We start from the raw sequence: 18,206 nt of genomic DNA, 5'->3' as shown, positions 1-18,206 counted from the left end.
TGACTTTATTTCCCTAGCTGCCAGAGAGACCGGCTGCTTGACCATCTAGTTTCAAGTGAGTTTGTTTTCTTCACTCAGCAAAAAACGTTTGTACTTGACTGGTACCCAACTCCACTCGTAAGTGCTGAGACAACGATAAAAAGAATTTCAAACAACCCCTTCCTCCAAATTCCTCTAGGCCCAGTCGGTGTTGGTGCCTTCACCATCCGGGAGACTTCATTTGATATGACAGAAAAGCAGTGTTTACCCAAGACTTCCGAGCGAGGGGGTTTCGTAGAAGTGGGCACTTACCAAATGGGCATCTGCCCTGAGGGTGGCATTGTAGAGGCAGTTAGATAAGAAGCTGTGCAGTGCAGACGGGGGCAGAGTGGGCCTGGATGGGGAAGGGACATGATATCACAGTGTCCAGCACTTCGTGTTGCATTTAAAGAACAAGGATGTGAGCCATTTGGGGATCACGGTATCAGTTGCTGGGAAAATGGACACAATTAATTTGGAATTTTAAGGAGCAGAAACAAAACTTTAGAAAGAGTGTAATGTTCTGGGTATGCTGAGAAAAGGTAGATTTTTATCTGTTTTTCCCAAATTGTGATTGTGCAGACAAGGGCTTTAGTCTATATGTCAAAACAGAGTGTAAATTTTTAAACTACGAGGCTGGCCCGTCACTCTTCCCAAATGGACAAACTGCTCTCAGCACTCGGGTTCTGGAGACAGACAACCAGATTCGGAATCATTGTGGCCCATTTCCTTTCCGCATGACCCTGGACAAGTTATTTACTCTGTGGGCATCAGTGTCCCCATCCATAAAACAGGGACAATATTAGTATCTATCTTAGAAGGTTATTAAAAGATTTCAATGAGGTCAAGTAATTATTAAGCTTAGTACCTGGCACTTAAGTAAATCTCGGCAAAATATTTAATGTAGTCTTAAAGGTAGCTTCTTAATTATTTTTATGTGCATGAACTTATGTGTGCGCATGTTTATTTATGTGTGTGAATGCACCCTCAAAATTTTTAATGATGCTACTATTGTCAAAAATTTCAAGAAGAGTGAAGACGTTGATTTTAGCAAATAATGTTCTTGCTTAAGTAGAGGCAGTAAAATTCATGTGATTTAAATGCATTTACTATACAGAATAATTGCAGAACTTTTCACATGAATAATTGAAAATTAAACAGATTGGAGTTCAAACATAACCTCTGTTGCTCGTTAGTTAACCTAGTAACAGTAGCTCTCAGTTATCCTGTCTGCAACATGGGGAGATCAATTACGACCTTCCACAATTACATTAGTAGACAAAGAGAAAAATATGTGGAAGGGCTCCGACAATAATGGCTATTATCAGTTTCAGAAGTATCACAATAGCAACCATAAAACCATCAACAGCAGCAACAAAAACATACGCGTCACCATATAATACTTAAAGATAAGGTAGGAAATCTGAATTTCTGAGGTATATTTAAATAGCAAATTCTCATATGACAGAGACTTAAGAATAATGCAGATTGGGTGACATTGATCCCCAAAATTATTTTTGGGGAAACATATAAAACAGACATTCTACGGAAATATGTTACAACCTGTATTTGTCAACTTCTGTGCTTCATGGACACTGGCTTCCTGAAATACATTTACATTACTTAATGGTCCTGTGCATGTGTAGCTTTTGGACCCAGCTGGTTGGGAAATCAACATGGTAAGGTGAACCGTGGCCACGCTGCTGTGGCAGGGCCTTTCCACTGCCCAGGTCTCCGGCAGTGGTTGGCTGACACCAGAGCTGACACTACCTCCAAGCAGCTGGGGATCAGCCTGGAGCTGGAAGCATAACAGAGTGGAGGGAACAGACTTCATACAGCTAACTGTTCACTTGTGTCCAGCTCCCTGGTCCTCTTCTTTGATTAAACAGCTCCTACTGCCTGTCTACTCATAGGTCAAAGAACTCACCCTCTCCCCTTGAGTCAGGGACCAGGGATGGGCCTCAGGCCTGGCTGGGTTGCCAAGACAGCATCTTTGAGACAAAAAGAAAATCTTTGCTTCCTCTCCAGGGTTCCTAAAATGTGGAAGATTAGGGCTATGCATGTCACGTTCCTCTCCATATGAGAAAACACACAGGGTAAAATAGATGTGTGTGTGGCGGGGGGAGGACTGACTGAGGCTGCAGTGTGGGGGGAGGGGGACTGACTGAGGCTGCACTTGAATTATCCCCTGGTGAGCACTACTTCTGTCTCCTCCAGTCATGTGAGTCTATCAATCCTCCCCCTTTTCCTTAAGTGTGCGAGAGGTGAGTATCTGACACCGGCCATCACAGAGTTCTGAAGAACAGAACATTTGAAGCTATGCATACCTGAGTTTGGAATCTGGGGCTTTGATTTACTAAACAGCATTGAGTATGTTACTTATTTGTGCTTCAGGTGTATTATAAAGACAACTTAACAGACCAATAACTCAACTGTAGGGTTTTGAAGACCAGCAAAAGAGGCAGAGGATGGTCCCGAATATTCGTGTTTCTCCTCTCTCTCCTCTCCTGGCTACATGTAATTCAAGAATGGAAAGAAGGAAGAAGACACTGACCCTGACTCCTTCCTGTTGGCTTTTCCCAAGTGAACTTCATCTGCCGGTTGACCGAGATGACCCACCCCTTTCTGCACGTTCAGTATTATAATCTTGAGCTAGAGTCCAGCAAGCTCTTGCAGTTTCACATTTTTATTATGTTACTAAACAAAGAAATGACCCCAAATTGATTTTTATGGTAGAGAAGACAACTCTAGAATGTCCTAAGTTACTTTGTTTAACCGATTTTAAATCTCCTTAAGCACAGATGCTGACCTTGGGCTTTCCTTTCTGGTTTCTTTACAAAATAGCCACGACACCGGAGGCAGAGGCGGTGGCCGCTCTCTCCAGGCAACGCTCCTGCAGAGACAGTCGGGGTACGCCAAGAGTCAGCAGGACCTGCACTCATGCCTGGCTCCTGGTTCGCCTCCCACCTTTGCCCCCTGTGCCGCACCCTCCGCCTGGTTACCGGGGAGGATCCAACCACACCAGGGAGCTGAGCACTAACGAGGACAGGGTCTGGCCTGTGCTAAGTGCTCCATGAGTTGTATACATTACAACTGTGATTATCATTTAGGCAACTAACAATAGAGTCTGTCAAACATAGATTATAATACCTCCTGTCTCAAACCTCTGTCTTGGGAGCAGCTTTGAACTCTGTTTGCCTAAAATATGCGGCCAATTAAATATTTTATTATATCACAAAATCATGAAGAATCATCCTCAAATAATATTTAAGTATACCCTGACCTTTAAAAAAACCCCAACTATGTGAGACTTCCTCAGGTTAAATTCAACTTGAATAATAAGCCCTTAGCAAAAAAACGAATGTTCGCTGAGAGCTCACTGCGCAGCACTGTGACAGGTGTACTCCCTCCCGGGCAGAGATCACATGTTCGGATACTCAGTGAGTCGGAGTTTCCTTTCACCAGCTCACAAGGTTACAAACAGGTCACACGCTCTGAGTCCAATGATTGCTAGTTTCAGTTTATAATTCAAAATCTGACCTTTGCTGAAAATGTTATTATGCTGCACCACAATCATTTCCATCATTAATCAATATGAAGGGAGATTAGGAATAACTTCTTTGGATTCTGGAGCCCAACTGTTCTGGGACTAAACCCATAAAAACTGTTTAAAGGTTGAAGAGAAGCAATTAATTAATATTTTTAACTTTCTTTAAAGCTCAATTCCCACACATAAACTATATTTATTCCTCAGACATAATGTTAATATTCCATACAGAAATTGAAATAGAACTTGAAAAACAAATAGCCATGTAAAGCAAAAATAAATCATAGGAAGAATCATAAATAAAACAGAAACCTTTAGAGATGAGCTTGTTTTCCTTTGCGCCCATCTGACTTTGTGGAGAGTGCACCATCTAGTGGAAATTCTCAACAAGTGCAATATTATTGCTGCTGATCAAAATGTTACAGACTTCGAGACTTTTTCTTCTTGTTTTAACAATGTGTATAGGAAGATTCTGTGCAAAGTGTTACAACTATTGTTTTCATGTAGTTAAGCTCTAGGGGCTGATGTGTGTACCTGTTGTGGCTTTTATATTGTTGAGTTGAGCAAGGGAGCTTTCTGTTTATTCTAGATATTGTCCCAATTTTACAAACAGAATAGTATTTTTAGGTGCAAAAGTACTGAAGGAAACCTCCATAAATTTTCATGTCATACTTCAAAAACCTTTAGTTCCAAAAACACACTCAAAGTTAAAAGACACACAGCTGTATTTGTAAAGCATTAATTATAACAATGTTTCCTTCTCTCTGGAGTTCTAATCATCTAAGAACATGTGATAAATATTGGGTATCTTCGGTTCACAGTTACGGTTACATGCAATGAGTTGCTTTTAATAAAGAAAAGATGCATTTGAAGAAAGCAGGTGTTCAATTTTTATAGTGTTTAACACTCAACATACATTAACAAAATTTCAGGACAAGCTGCACCGTGGAATGAGTTCTGAATACGCAGAGGGATTTCAGATGGTAATGTAGGGTCTGCCTGGTTCTATTTAATATATATGTCAACATCTTTTTAAAGAAAATCAAAGAAGTGGATGTGATAATGACAGTACCCTTAATAATAGTGTTTATATATACACAAATAAAAGCATTTAGGCGTATGTATATACATATAGCGATATACTTTACCTGTGTGTACTGCTTTTGAGACTCAGAAGGATCATTAATTTGTGAAAGGTTAGAAAGCCAGCAAGCACACATTTGTACTACTGATTGTAAACAAGCCAAACAATTTTCAAAATGATGGTACTTCACATAAATAATTACGCAACAAAAGATTAGACCTCCACTCAAACTCAACTGAACCTTAGTAGCACTGATATGTGAAAAGATACACCAATATTGTAACTGTGAGAAGACCCACATAACATAAATCACAAAATACTGGGATATATAATGTATTATAATTTGCTAAATAGCTTGCTTTATTGTTAAAGAATGTTTTGTCTGTGGAATTCTCATTGCATAAATGTTCCAACTGATACTTTTATGAATCTGGAGTGGTGGTGTGTATTTTTATTGAGGAATGTTGCCTTGTGCCCATTAGACATTTATAATACATTTTAATAAAATAACTTCTTTGTTCAAGGGAACTGAATTATTCATTATTTTGCTGAGTTCTTTCCTGTTGGAGCTTCTCACAAAGCAACCCCTGACTGTTTAACTTTCTAAATAGCCTAAGTGATTCCAAACTCTCTTTTGCAAAGAGAAATGGATGTTAGAACTGGAGCTCAATAAAGAAATGCTTGTTTTCTCCCACACATCCACACACTTCAAAGACTGGTCCAAACCACAGACCAAGAAGTTAAATTGTTTCTCTGAATGGCAGATTAGATTACTGCCCTTCTTTCTCCAGTGCTGTATGTCTTACTGCCAAGCACACACGCATGCACGCGTACACACATAAACACACCAGCCGCACCCTCTAAACCAGTGATCTGCTATAAGCTTTGTTTGAGTTTTTGCTTATACGAAAGATGAGGAACACAGTAATCCAAGACTGCCCGTCCTCATAGCCTATTCCTGAGCAGCTAACACATGGTTCCCAATGTGATGTGATTCCTCCCAGGGACATGTCCCATTAGAGACAGTGCAGAAATATACAAAGTTGATTCCAGGTAATTAATGAGTTTTTTCAACACTGCTATTGTAAATATATTCATTTCAGTACAAGCCTCTTTGTACTCTTTGCCTGGGTTGCATTTTCTCTTTTATGAAATGTGGGAATTGGATGAAGATATTTCTATTGCCCTAGGAGTTTAGAATCTCTCTCTCTCTCTCTCTCTCTCTCTCTAAGTCACTAAACTCTAGGATATTATGCTTCAATATTAGCATTTTCTTTTTCTTAGGAATGTCTGCTGTTTTGGGAGACAGTATACCCCCAAAGAGTCTTTCACTTTAAATAAAACACAATTTTGACAAGGCCTTACCTTCTGAGCTACTTTTCTTCTATTCAAAGTGAGAAACTACATGTACACTGCTGGATGTACTATTTTCAAAGAACTTGAACGAGTGTGATCAATAATGCCATGGTTCATTAGGATACAGCCAATTCATCTCCTTCCCCCCAACTTTACGTCCCACCATCATTCAACCCACAGCCACGGCTGGGGCAGACGTGGCCCCTGCAGCTTTTCCATCCACTTCTCGGAGTTCAGCCCCATTTAAAGCCCATCGTCCTGAAAAACCGCTCTCACTCCAGCCTGCACGTGGCGACTCCACTTTCCTGCGAGTCCACCTCTTCACCTTCGAATCTAAACACCAGCACAGCGGGGCCTCAGGCCCTGCTCCTCCTCCCCAAGCGTCCGTTAAGCTTCCTCACAAAACTTCTGGTAAAACTATGAAAACGCATACTCTTCTTCTTGAACCCCCAAAACCAATATTTAATGAATTATAAACCAGGTGTTAAGAGATACCAGAAATTAACCCTCATCTCTCTCAGAGCCCAGTTCTTTCGTGCGCTGCACCGATTCACTAGGGCGTCTGGATCAGCATGTCCCGCTCCCTCTCTCCCTTCTCCCACCCACTGCGGAATGTGGTTTACTCTCCTGATGAGTTCGCTCTCATCCTGATTCAAATCCAGACCAGTCCTTCTGGGAAGACACGCTGGGCCGTGCAGTGGTGGAAATGAACACACTGCAAAGACGTTCCTCAGCCCCCTGCCTTTGTGACCCCCTCATCTCCATCACCATCCTACGACCAATGCATCCTCATTTTAACAAATGTTTTCTGCCTCCAGGGCTTTAGAAAATCAGCCTCCAAGGTTTGTGTTGTTTGTCTTCAGCCATTATGTAACCTCATCTGTTACTAATGAATAATAATCACCCCCTAAATATTTCCCATTATTTAAAAAAGACTACCAAAAATTAAGAATGCATAACTAATGGTATATCCAAAATACTCAAAAGAAATAAAAAAGTTACATATGCACACATTTTTATCATCGTAAGTTAAGACAGTAGAAACATGTTAATACCCATACCCAAAATTTCACCTAAGCATACAATAAACGATTATACCCTGATATATAGATGATTCTAACCTAACAGTATTCAATTAATCTCTTTTAGTCATGTCTATTTTCTGAAAAATAAAAAGGAAATTTAAGATTGCTAAAATGCAATCAAAATCTGAAGGCAGAACTACCAGATAGAAAGTACATAAACACTTACCGGTGTGCACATAAATTATTAAGGTGAAGTCCATATTTTTCCTCAGCAGATAATCCATCCATCAACAAGTAGAAAATGAGAAAATTGCTCTGGCCAAGAGGTTGCGAAACAAGTCTGGATTTCTCTAGCATATACATATAAATTCTGGCTGGTTCAGAAAACAAAAGTCGTTCTGTTAAATGGCATTATTCGTTTCATTTCCATACATGTACACATATTAATTAAGTGCAAGGATAATAAAGCAGTTTTTTCCCCAACACAGACCTTTCCTAAACAATATTAATAGACTATACTTTTTTAGGGCCAGAAAAATTAAGCAGAAAATAATGAGAGTTCCATTATACTCTCTCTCTTTCCTCTCCAACACAGTTTCCCTATTAGTAACATTCTCCATTTGTGGGGAACATTTTTTACCGTGGAGAAACTAACCCTGACATTATTGTTAACCAACGTTATTAACTCAAGTTCATAATTTACACTGTTCACTCTTCATGTTGGACAGTTCAATGGATTTTGAGAAATCCAGAATGTCACGTCTCCACCACTACAATATCATACAGAACACATTCACTGCCCTAAAAATCTCCCGTGCTCCACCTCTGCCTTCCTCCCTCTCTCCCAATCTCTGGCAACCACTGATGTTTTTACTGCTTCCACCGTATCACATAGTTGGAATCATACACAATATATCTTTTTCAGATTCGCAAGCATTGGGTGTTGTCAGGGTTTCAGATTTTATTTTTTTTTATTTTTTTTTTTTTTATCCTCACCTGAGGACATTTTTCCATTTTTTGTTCAAGTAGAGTGGGAGAGAGAGAGAGGAACAGAGAGAGAGGAGAGAAACATCGATGTGAAAGGGACACATCGAGTGGCTGCCACCCGCACGACCAACCAGGGCCGGGGACAAACTGCAACCGAGGCACGTGCCCTTAGAGGGAACCGAACCCGGGTCTCTCCAGACCGCAGGCCGACGCTCTAACCGCTGAGCCAAACCGGCCAGGGCAGGGTTTCAGATTTTAGCCATGTTAATAAGAGTGCCGTGTATTTCACTGTTGTTTTAATCAGCATTTCCTAGATGAGATGTGATGTGAAGCATTCATTGTTTCATGTGCTGATTTGCCATATGTATTCCTTCTCTGGTGAGGTGTCTGTTGAGATATTTTGTCCATATTTTAAATTGGGTTACTTGTTTTCTTACTAGTGCACATTAAGAGGTCTTTGTATACTTAGGTAAGCCTTTTTATCAGATATATATTTGCAAATATTTTCTCCAGGACTGTGGCTTATTGTTTCATTCTCTTAACAGTGTCTTTCACAGAGAAAAAGTTTTCCATTTTATTGAAGTCCAGCTTATCAATTATTTATTTCATGGATTGTGCTCTTAGCATTCATTATATCTAAAAAGTCATTGGCAAACCCAAGTTCACCAAGCATTTCTCATACATTATCTTTTTAAAGTTTTATAGTTTTGTCTTTACATTTAGATTTATGACATATGAGTTATTTTTTGTGACATGTTGATGTCTGCATAATTTGTGTGTGTGTGTGTGTGTGTGTGTGTGTGTGTGTGTGTGCAATTGAATGTCTTATTGTTCCAGCATTATTTGTTGAAAACACTATCCCTTCTCCATTGAACTGCCTTTGCCCCTTGGATAAAGGTAAGTTAACTATGTTTATGTAGGTCTATTTCTGTGCCTTCTGCTCTGTTTCACTGATTTATGTGTCTGTTCTTTCACACTGTCTTAATTATGGTATCTGTATAGTAAGTCTTAAGTTGGGTAGCATCAGTCCTTCAACTTTGTCCTTTTTTTAAAATGTTGTGTTGGCTATTCTGGTTCTTGTAACTCTCCATATAAACTTTATGTCAATAGCCACAAAGTAACTTGCTGGGACTTTTTATGGGGATTGTGTTGGATAAATCGATCACATTGGAAATAACTGAGATCTTAACAATATTGAGCTTCCCTATCAATGAATATTGAATATCTCTACATTTATTTTAGATCTCCTTTGACATTTTTATGAGTTTTATAGTTTTCCTTAGAAAGGTCTTGTGTATATGTTGTTAGATGTATACTTAATTATTTCATTTTTTGGTGTTAATAGAAATGGTGGTGTATTTTAATTCCAATCGGCTATTGCTAATACTTAGAAAAGCAATTTACTTTTATATATTAATTTTATATCCTGAAACGTTGCTATAAAACTTATTCCAGGAGCTTTTTGTGTGTTTGTTTCCATTCTATTGGATTTTTCTACAGAGACAATCATACTAACAAGGACAGCTTGATTTATTCCTTTCTAATCTAAATACTCTTTATTTCTTTCACTTCTCTTATTGCATTAACTAGGAGTTCCAATAATGAATAGGACTGGTGAGGGGATATTCTTACCTTGTTCCTGACCCAACATAGAACTTATATGCGTACATATCATCTAAAACAAGATATGTCCTTGTCTATAACAAAGGCAGCAACATAAATGATAGAATTTTATTGATTAATGTCTCACAATTTGAAAGTACCAGTCACATTGCTATGGTATATACCAATACACATTGATTATAAAGTGCTCTGTAGACAATAGCAAGTATTACTTTCAAACAGATCAGATAGCCTTCTGATTATTAAGGACCAAGGATGTTGACAATACTGTCTCACTATTGGAAACACTGTGGGGAAAAAACAAAACAAAAAACTGCAGCAAAGGCAAGTCTGACTTGAATTCATGCAGATGCGATTTAATATTTAGAATGCATCTTAGAAAAGTTTCAAGGACTACACTGAAATTATTTTTAAAAGGAGTTAAATCATGATTTGCAACATAGTGATAGATAATGAAATAGATTCTTCAACAATAAAGTTTACATTCCAGTTAGGGAGGGAGATAAGCGATGTGTCTACGAAGTAATGCACACTCAGTGTGAACAGTGTCCATCCATCTTGCCAGTTTATTGTGGTCTGATGTGTTCAGAAGTAGGACTAATATCTAATATTCATTATTTTGATCATCTGTGTTTAAATAATAAAAGATAAACAAACAAAAAAACTCTCTTCATAAATGTGTGAAAAACATTTATTTCATAATTGCTCAAAAATGACAAAAGTATGTGATATGGGAATCACAGTGCTGGTTTTGTTTCAGAGATGAGACTGGTGATTTAGAAGTTAGTGTTGATCAGAATTTATGACTATCTGTTTGAAATGTGGAAAACCCTATTGCTTCTGGAGCCTCCTTTTTATTTGCATCTAGGCTTATTCTGATCATTATGAATGACTATTAAATAATTACATGTTTGAATTTTAAATGTAACTGTGAATTACTGTGATTTTCCACTTTAAGAATTAAAGGTCAATAATATTGTTTGGATCAAAAGGTAGAAGTTCTAGCAAATCTACCCAGGAAAGTAAGACTTGACAGTGGTGTTCAACGTGGATCTCCCACACTCATCCAAACCCAGTACAGGGAGCCACAATCAGCAGAACATGAACATCCACTGGGACAATTTTCCAGGCTCCAAAATCCACTGAGACAGCCAAGATGGTGAAACAAAGAAACAAACCCCAAATGAAAGAACAAGATAATATGACAGGAGAAGAAATAAATGAAATGGAATTAAGCAAGATATCAGAGGGAGAGTTCAGAGTAATAATCATGAGGAAGCTCAACAGCATGAGTAAAGATATAGAAGCACTGAAAACCAACCAATTGGAAATGAAGAATGATGTAGCAGAAATAGAGAACACATTGGAAGGAATAACCAGCAGAGTAGAGGAAGCTGAGAACCAGATCAGTGAATTAGATGACAGGGTAGAAAAAAATCACTCAATAAGAAAACAAAAAAGAAAAAATAATTGAAAAACAGGAAGATAGCCTAAAAGAACTGTGAGACAATATGAAACGTAACAACATCTGTATTACAGGAGTGCAAGAAGAAGAAGAAAACAAGCAAGGGTGAGAGAATATATTTGAAGAAATAGTGACAGAAAACTTCCCTAGCTTGGTGAAGGAAAAAGGCATACAAGTTCAAGAACCACAGAGAGCCCCAAGTAAGAAGAACCCAAGGAGGCCTACACAAAGATACATAATAATTAAAATGCCAAAAATTAAAGACAAAGAGAGAATCCTAAAGGCAACAAGAAATAAGCAACATATACCTACAAAGAAGCCCCCATAAGTCTATCAGCTGACTTCTCAACGGAAACACTATAGGCCAGAAGAGACTGGTATAAAGTAGTTAAGGTAATGAAAAACAAGGATCTGAACCCAATACTACTCTATCCCTCTATCCAGCAAGGCTATCATTCAAAATAGAAGGTAAAATAAAGAGCTGCTCAGACAAAAAAAAAAACAACAAAAAAACAACAACAACAACAACAACAAAAAATGGCTAAGGGAATATATTAGCACCAAACCAGCACTCCAAGAAATTTTAAATGAACTGCTGTAATAAGCAGAATAAATAGGAAGAGAAACAAACCACAATAAACAAAAATGGAAATAAGTAAGTACATATCAATAATAACCTGAAATATAAATGGATTAAATGCTCCTGATCAAAAGACACTGAGTACCTGAATGTATAAGAAAATATTACTCATATATATGTTGTTTACAAGAGACCCACTGCCCAATAAAGACTCACATAGGTTGAAAGTGAAAGGATGTAAAAAACTTTCCAAGTAAATGGAAAGGAAAAAACAAGCTGGGGTAGCAATACTCATATTTGATAAAGTAGATTTCAAAATGAAGCCCATAACTAGAGACAAAGAAGACCACTACATAATATTGACAGGATCTATCCAACAAGAGAATATAACCTTGGTAAACATATATGCACCTAACATAGGACTTCAAATAAGAAATCAACAGCAGTACAATCACAGCAGGGGACTTCAACACCCCGCTGACATCACTGGATAGATCCTCTAGACAAAAAATTAACAAGGAAACAGAGACTCTAAATGATATACTAGATCAAATGGATTTAATAGATATCTACAGAGAATTATACCCCAAAACTGCAAAATTTACATTCTTCTCAAGTGCACTAGACATTCACAAAGATAGACCACATGTTAGCACACAAACTAAGTCTCTACCAGTTCAAGATGATTTAAATCGTATCATGCATCTTCTCAGATCACAATGGCATGAAATTAGAAATCAATTATAACAAAATCATTCAAACACATGGAGGCTAAATAACATGTCATTAAACAACTAATGGGCTACCAGGAAGATCAAGGAAGAAATTTAAAATTCCTGAAAACCAATGAAAATGAACACACAGCAACACAAAATCTATGGGATGAAGCAAAAGCAGTCCTGAGAGGGAAGTTCATAGCACTACAGGCCTACCTCAAGAAACAACTTAAAGAACTAGAAAGTAAATGAAAAGAAAAACCCAGAGCAAGTACAGGGAAAGAAATAGTAAAGATCGGAACAGAAATACACAACATAGAAACTTAAAAAACAATTCAAAAAATCAATGAAACAAAAAGCTGGTTCTTTGAAAACATAAACAAGATTGATGGACCCCTAGCCAGACTCATCAAGAATCAAAAAGAGAGGACCCAAGTAAACAAAATCAGAAATGAAAGAGGAGAAATTATAACTGACACCACAGAAATACAAAGGATTGTTAAAAAATACTATGAGCCCTGGCCGGTTTGGCTCAGCAGTTGGAACGTCGGCCTGCGGTCCAGAGAGACCCGGGTTCGGTTCCCGCTAGGGGCAAGTACCTTGGTTGCAGTTTGTCTCTGGCCCTGGTTGGTTGTGCGGGTGGCAGCCACTTGATGTTTCCCTTCACATCGATGTTTCTCTCTCTCTCTCTTCCTCTCTCTCCCTCCCGCTCTATCTGAACAAAAAATGGAAAAATGTCCTCGGGTGAGGATAAAAAAAAAAAAAACTATGACTATTATACACCAACAAATTGGACAATCTAGGCAAAATGGACAAATTTCTAGAAACACACAGTCTCCCCAAACCGGAAGAGATAGAAAACTTGAACAGACCAAAAACAACTAAGAAAATTGAACATGTAATTAAGAAACTCCCAGTGAACAAAAGCACATGCCCAGAAGGCTTCACAGGGGAGTTTTACTGAACATTCAAAGCTCTAACACCCATTCTTCTCAAACTATTCCAAAAAATTCAAGAAGAAGGAAGACCTCCAAACTCATTTTATGAGGCCAGCATGATTTGAATTCCAAAACCAGATAAAGACACTACAAAGAAAGAAAACTACAGGCCAATATCTCTGATGAACATAGATGCCAAAATCCTTAACAAAATATTAGCAAATCGGATCCAGCAATACATCAAAAAAATTATTCACCATGACTAAATGGGATTATCCCAGGGATGCAAGGCTGGTACAATATTCATAAATCAATAAATGTGATATACCACATAAACAAAATGAAAGATAAAAACCATATGATCATATCACTAGATATTGAAAAAGCATTCAACAAAATCTAGCATCCATTTCTGATAAAAATACTCAGCAATGTGGGAATAGAGGGATCATATCTAGATATAAAAATGGCCATATATGAAAAACCTACAGCCAACATCATACTCAATGGGCAAAAACTAAAAGCATTTTGCTTTAGAACAGGAACAGAACAGGGATGCCCACTTTCACCACTCTTATTTAACATAGTACTGGAAGTCTTAGTCACAACAAATAGACAAGAAGGTAAAATAAAAGAAATCCAAACTGGGAAGGAGGAAGTGAAAATGTCATTATTTGCAGATGACATGATATTGTACCCTAAAGACTCCATCAGCAATCTACTAGAGCTAATAAATAAATTTGGCAAAGTAGTAGAAACACACAGTAGTAGATACAAAATTAACATCAAGAAATTGATGGCATTCTTATACACCAAAAATGAACTCACAGAAAAGGAAACTAAAAAAAACAATCTCATTTATCATTGCAGCCAAAAAACGAAGATACCTGGAAATAAACTTAACTTAAGAAGTAAAGGACCTATTCACAGAAAACTATAGGACATTGAAAAAAGAAATACAGAAAGATATAAAAGTGGAAGCATATACCTTGTTCATGGATTGGAAGAATTAACATCATTAAAATGTCCATGCAAAGCAATCTATAGATTCAATGCAACCACCATTAAAATATCAACAACATATTTTATGGAACTAGACCAAATACTCCAAAAGTTTATATGGAACCAAAAAAATACCCCAAATAGTCATAGAAATCTTGAAAAAGAAGAACAATGTAGGAGGGATCACAATACCAGATATCAGGTTAGACTACAAAGCCACTGTAATCAAAACAGCCTGGTACTGGCATAAGAACAGGCATATAGATCAATGGAACAGAATAGAGAACCCAGAAATTGACCCAAGACATTATGCTGAATTAATATTTGACAAAAGTTTCAAGAGCATACAATGGAGTAAAGGCAGCCTCTTTAATAAATGATGTTGGGAAAATTGGACAGCTACATGCAAAAAAAATGAAACTAGACCACCAACTTACACCTTACACAAGAATAAACTCAAAATGAATTAAAGACTTAAATGTGACTTGTGAATCTATAAAAATCCTAGAAGAAAATGTAGGCAACAAAATTTCAGACATCACACGCAATAGAATTTTCACTGATACAACACCTAAGGTGAGAGAAACGAAAGAAAAAAATGAATAAAAAGTTTCTGCACAGCAAAAGAAACAAGCATCAAAATGGAAAGAGAATCCATTACATGGAAGAGCTTAACTGCCAACGATACAATAGATAAGGGGTTATTTTCCAAAATATATAGAGTACTCACACAACTCAACAAAAGAAGACAAAGAACCCAATTTAAAAAATGGGCAGAGGTCCTAAATAGATACCTTTCCAAACAGGACATATAAATGGTCTAGAGACATGAAAAAATGCTCAACATCACTAATCATCAGAGAGATGCAAATTAAAACCACTATTTGGTATCACCTCACACCTACCAGAATGGCTGCCATCAATAAATCATCTAACAAGTGCTGGCGAAGATGCGGAGAAAAGGGGACTCTAGTACACTGCTGGTGGGAATGCAGACTTAAGCAGCCACATTGGAAAATAATATGGTGTTCCCTGAAAATATTAAAAATTGATCTGCCAATTGACCCAGTGATCCCACTTCTAGGAATATATTCTAAGAAGCCTCAAACACCAATCAGAAAGAATATATGTACCCCCATGTTTGTAGCAGCACTATTTACAATAGCTAAGATCTGGAAATAGCCCAAGTGTCCATCAGTAGACGAATGGATAAAAAAGCCGTGGTACATATACACAATGGAATACTACGCAGCTGTAAGAAGGAAATATCTCTTGTCCTGTGAGACTACATGGAGGGACCTGGAGAGTATCATCCTGAGTGAGGCAAGCCAAACAGAGAAGGACAAGTATCATATGATCTCATTTATTTGTGGAATATAATGAACATAACAGTCTGAGGAATGGGGTAGTCCCAGAGACGTGGAGGTGGGGTACAGACTGACAATCCCCAGAAGAGGGGATGGTGGGGGAGAGATAAACTACAGAACTTATATGCATGTATGCATGAACAGTGGACATGGACAACAAATTGGGGACAGGGCGGGGAGGGAGGAGGAGGGGGGAATCAGTGGGGGAAAAAGGAGAAACATCTGTAACAAAAATTAATTAATAAAAATAATAATAATTAAAAAAAAGCTGTGGTACATTTTCACAATGGAACACTATGCAGCTGTAAGAGAGAGCTCTTATCGTTTGAGACGATATGGAGGGTCCTGGAAAGTATAATGCTAAGTGAAATAAGCCAATCAGAGAAAGACAAATATCACATGATCTCATTTATTTGTAGACTATAATGAACAATACAAGCTGATGAACAAAATAGACCCAGAGATATGGAAATGGGATACAGACTGACAAACCTCAGAGGAGGTTGACAGGGGGTGGGGGGGTGGGGAATATAAACCACAGAACTTATACGCATGTATGCATAACCAGTGGACATAGACAACAGTGCTGGGGGACGGGGGGGGGGGTCGGATCGGGAGGAGGGTGTCAATAGAGGAAAAAGGATAAACATCTGTAACCAAAACAAATTTATAAAAATTGCAAAAAAAGGTGCTTAGGAAGGCAAATGGATTTAATCATTCCCTACATTTGAACTATAAACAACACGTCATGTAATGAATCTGCTAATAATTATTCTAGAGTCCAGCCTCTAATGCAAACTGTGAGGTGCCTCAACTTGGTTTCTACAGCAGATCTCCTTGAACAAGCAGACCCGCCGCCACAGTGCTGTGCCTGCTATACACGTCTAAGTGCTCAGTTTAGCCAGACGAAGTGATTATCAGCGTTTTAAAAAAATCTCAAAATTAATAAACATCATTAAGAAAGGTAGTGTTCGACACCTTTTAGAAAAGTTGTCAAAAGTGCATGAAGAATACCCTTTCAAAATACCCCTTTAATTCACGAGTTTAAAATTAGGACGAGGTGGTGTAGTTTCTTTTCCATTTCTCCACGTGTCTGGTAATTTCACGTGACTGGTAATTTCAAATCGAGGTCTCAATTATTAAATTGTCTTTGCCTTTTGCCTCCCTAAGCAGATCATTTGCTGAAAACAGTGTCCATTTAATATTAATAACATTAACCATAAAGTAATTAAATGCTCAAGAGAATCTTTTTAAAAATCGATACACACAGGAAACAAGCTGCCATAGTTGTTCCTTTCTGTTATTGTCCAGTTGTCAACTAAAGAAACATCGAGTGAGAATGGGAGGCTGAGTGGTGACCTTTTGACCATCATGCTTCTACACTCAGAGAAACAGCTGACGTTGTGCCCACTTGTCCAATGTTCAAGCTTAATGTAAAGTAGTATTCAAACCTAATCAAATTTCATATCAAAGAGTGACTTCAATACCTTTCATCTAAATTCAAAAACGGTACAATTACTAATCATCCCAGATAGCTCATCTCCAGCAGTGAATAAAATTGCTGTGGATGAGCAGGATTCTGATCAGTAGGATTTTTTAAAATATGTATCTTGAAGGAGCTTTTAGATGGAAGAAATCATAAAACAACCAAAAAATTCAAATTTTCATTTGAGATCTTTTATGTCAGACATATTCCTGACTAGACATATACTTGTGACCCTGCATCTTTCCAGTAATCTACGTAAGAATATGTATTTCTCAAAAAGTTTTGGTACTGTAAGTTTATATGTTTTCAGATTATATGTAACAGAATATGTAGAAAAAGTATTTTATAGAGCTCCAATTTTTGTTCAATGTGAAATAAAGTAGACAATATAAACTTCTTTCTCCATTAAGAAAAACAAATGCCTGCCTTCACTGCCCTTCTGACTTCCAGAAAGTTCCAGCACCAACTCTCACCCTGCCCCGCTCATCTTGTTATAAATCATGACCTGTTCCCAGAAAGTCACATCATGCCTTCAATTAGCAGCTACAAAAAGCATGCTATTGATTAAATAATATAGTCAAATGTTCTTTCACACTTAGCATTTCTGTTGACTTCATTATTAATGATCATTAATGCTGGGGTGGTATAAGTGAAAAGGTGCATCAACCAGGAGTCATAGTATGGGAACTAATCCTGCATCTAGTGCTGCCAGTCCCCAAGTGCCTCTTAACTTCTCTTTCCCCAACAGGAAATGAGGACTAAAAGATACTAAGGTCCCAGGTTCCCTGTGTACTCCAAAAGGGAAGGGCCCCCACTTTCAGTCCCCACTGTATACCAGGCACTGTGCTGGGTTCTTTTCAAACATTGCCTCATTTAAATTCTGTTGCATACTCTTTTGACGTTTAAACCCAAGAGACTTATTGCCAAAGCTCGGGCTGTTTGTGCCAGAAGATGCTGTTCTTCAAAGAAGATAAGATCAATTAAAGCTCTCTGAAACTTTAAAAGAAAACCA

General features: G+C 37.8%; 1 protein-coding gene across 1 annotated transcript in view; it reads right to left on the bottom strand.

Moving 5' to 3' along the window:
• MYO16 (myosin XVI) overlaps positions 1–18,206 on the bottom strand; it is a 422,200-nt gene that overhangs the window by 253,176 nt on the left and 150,818 nt on the right. Inside the window, exon 15 of the mRNA XM_036250228.1 lies at positions 7,257–7,404. Within this exon, the coding sequence (XP_036106121.1) occupies positions 7,257–7,404 (148 nt within the window). The remainder of the gene's footprint in view (positions 1–7,256; positions 7,405–18,206) is intronic.

The sequence above is a fragment of the Molossus molossus genome, unplaced genomic scaffold (genome assembly GCF_014108415.1).
Source record: "Molossus molossus isolate mMolMol1 unplaced genomic scaffold, mMolMol1.p scaffold_m16_p_9, whole genome shotgun sequence".
Taxonomy (NCBI): domain Eukaryota; kingdom Metazoa; phylum Chordata; class Mammalia; order Chiroptera; family Molossidae; genus Molossus; species Molossus molossus.
The sequence above is the reverse complement of the archived record's forward strand: the minus strand, read 5'-3'. Positions and strand labels throughout refer to the sequence as shown.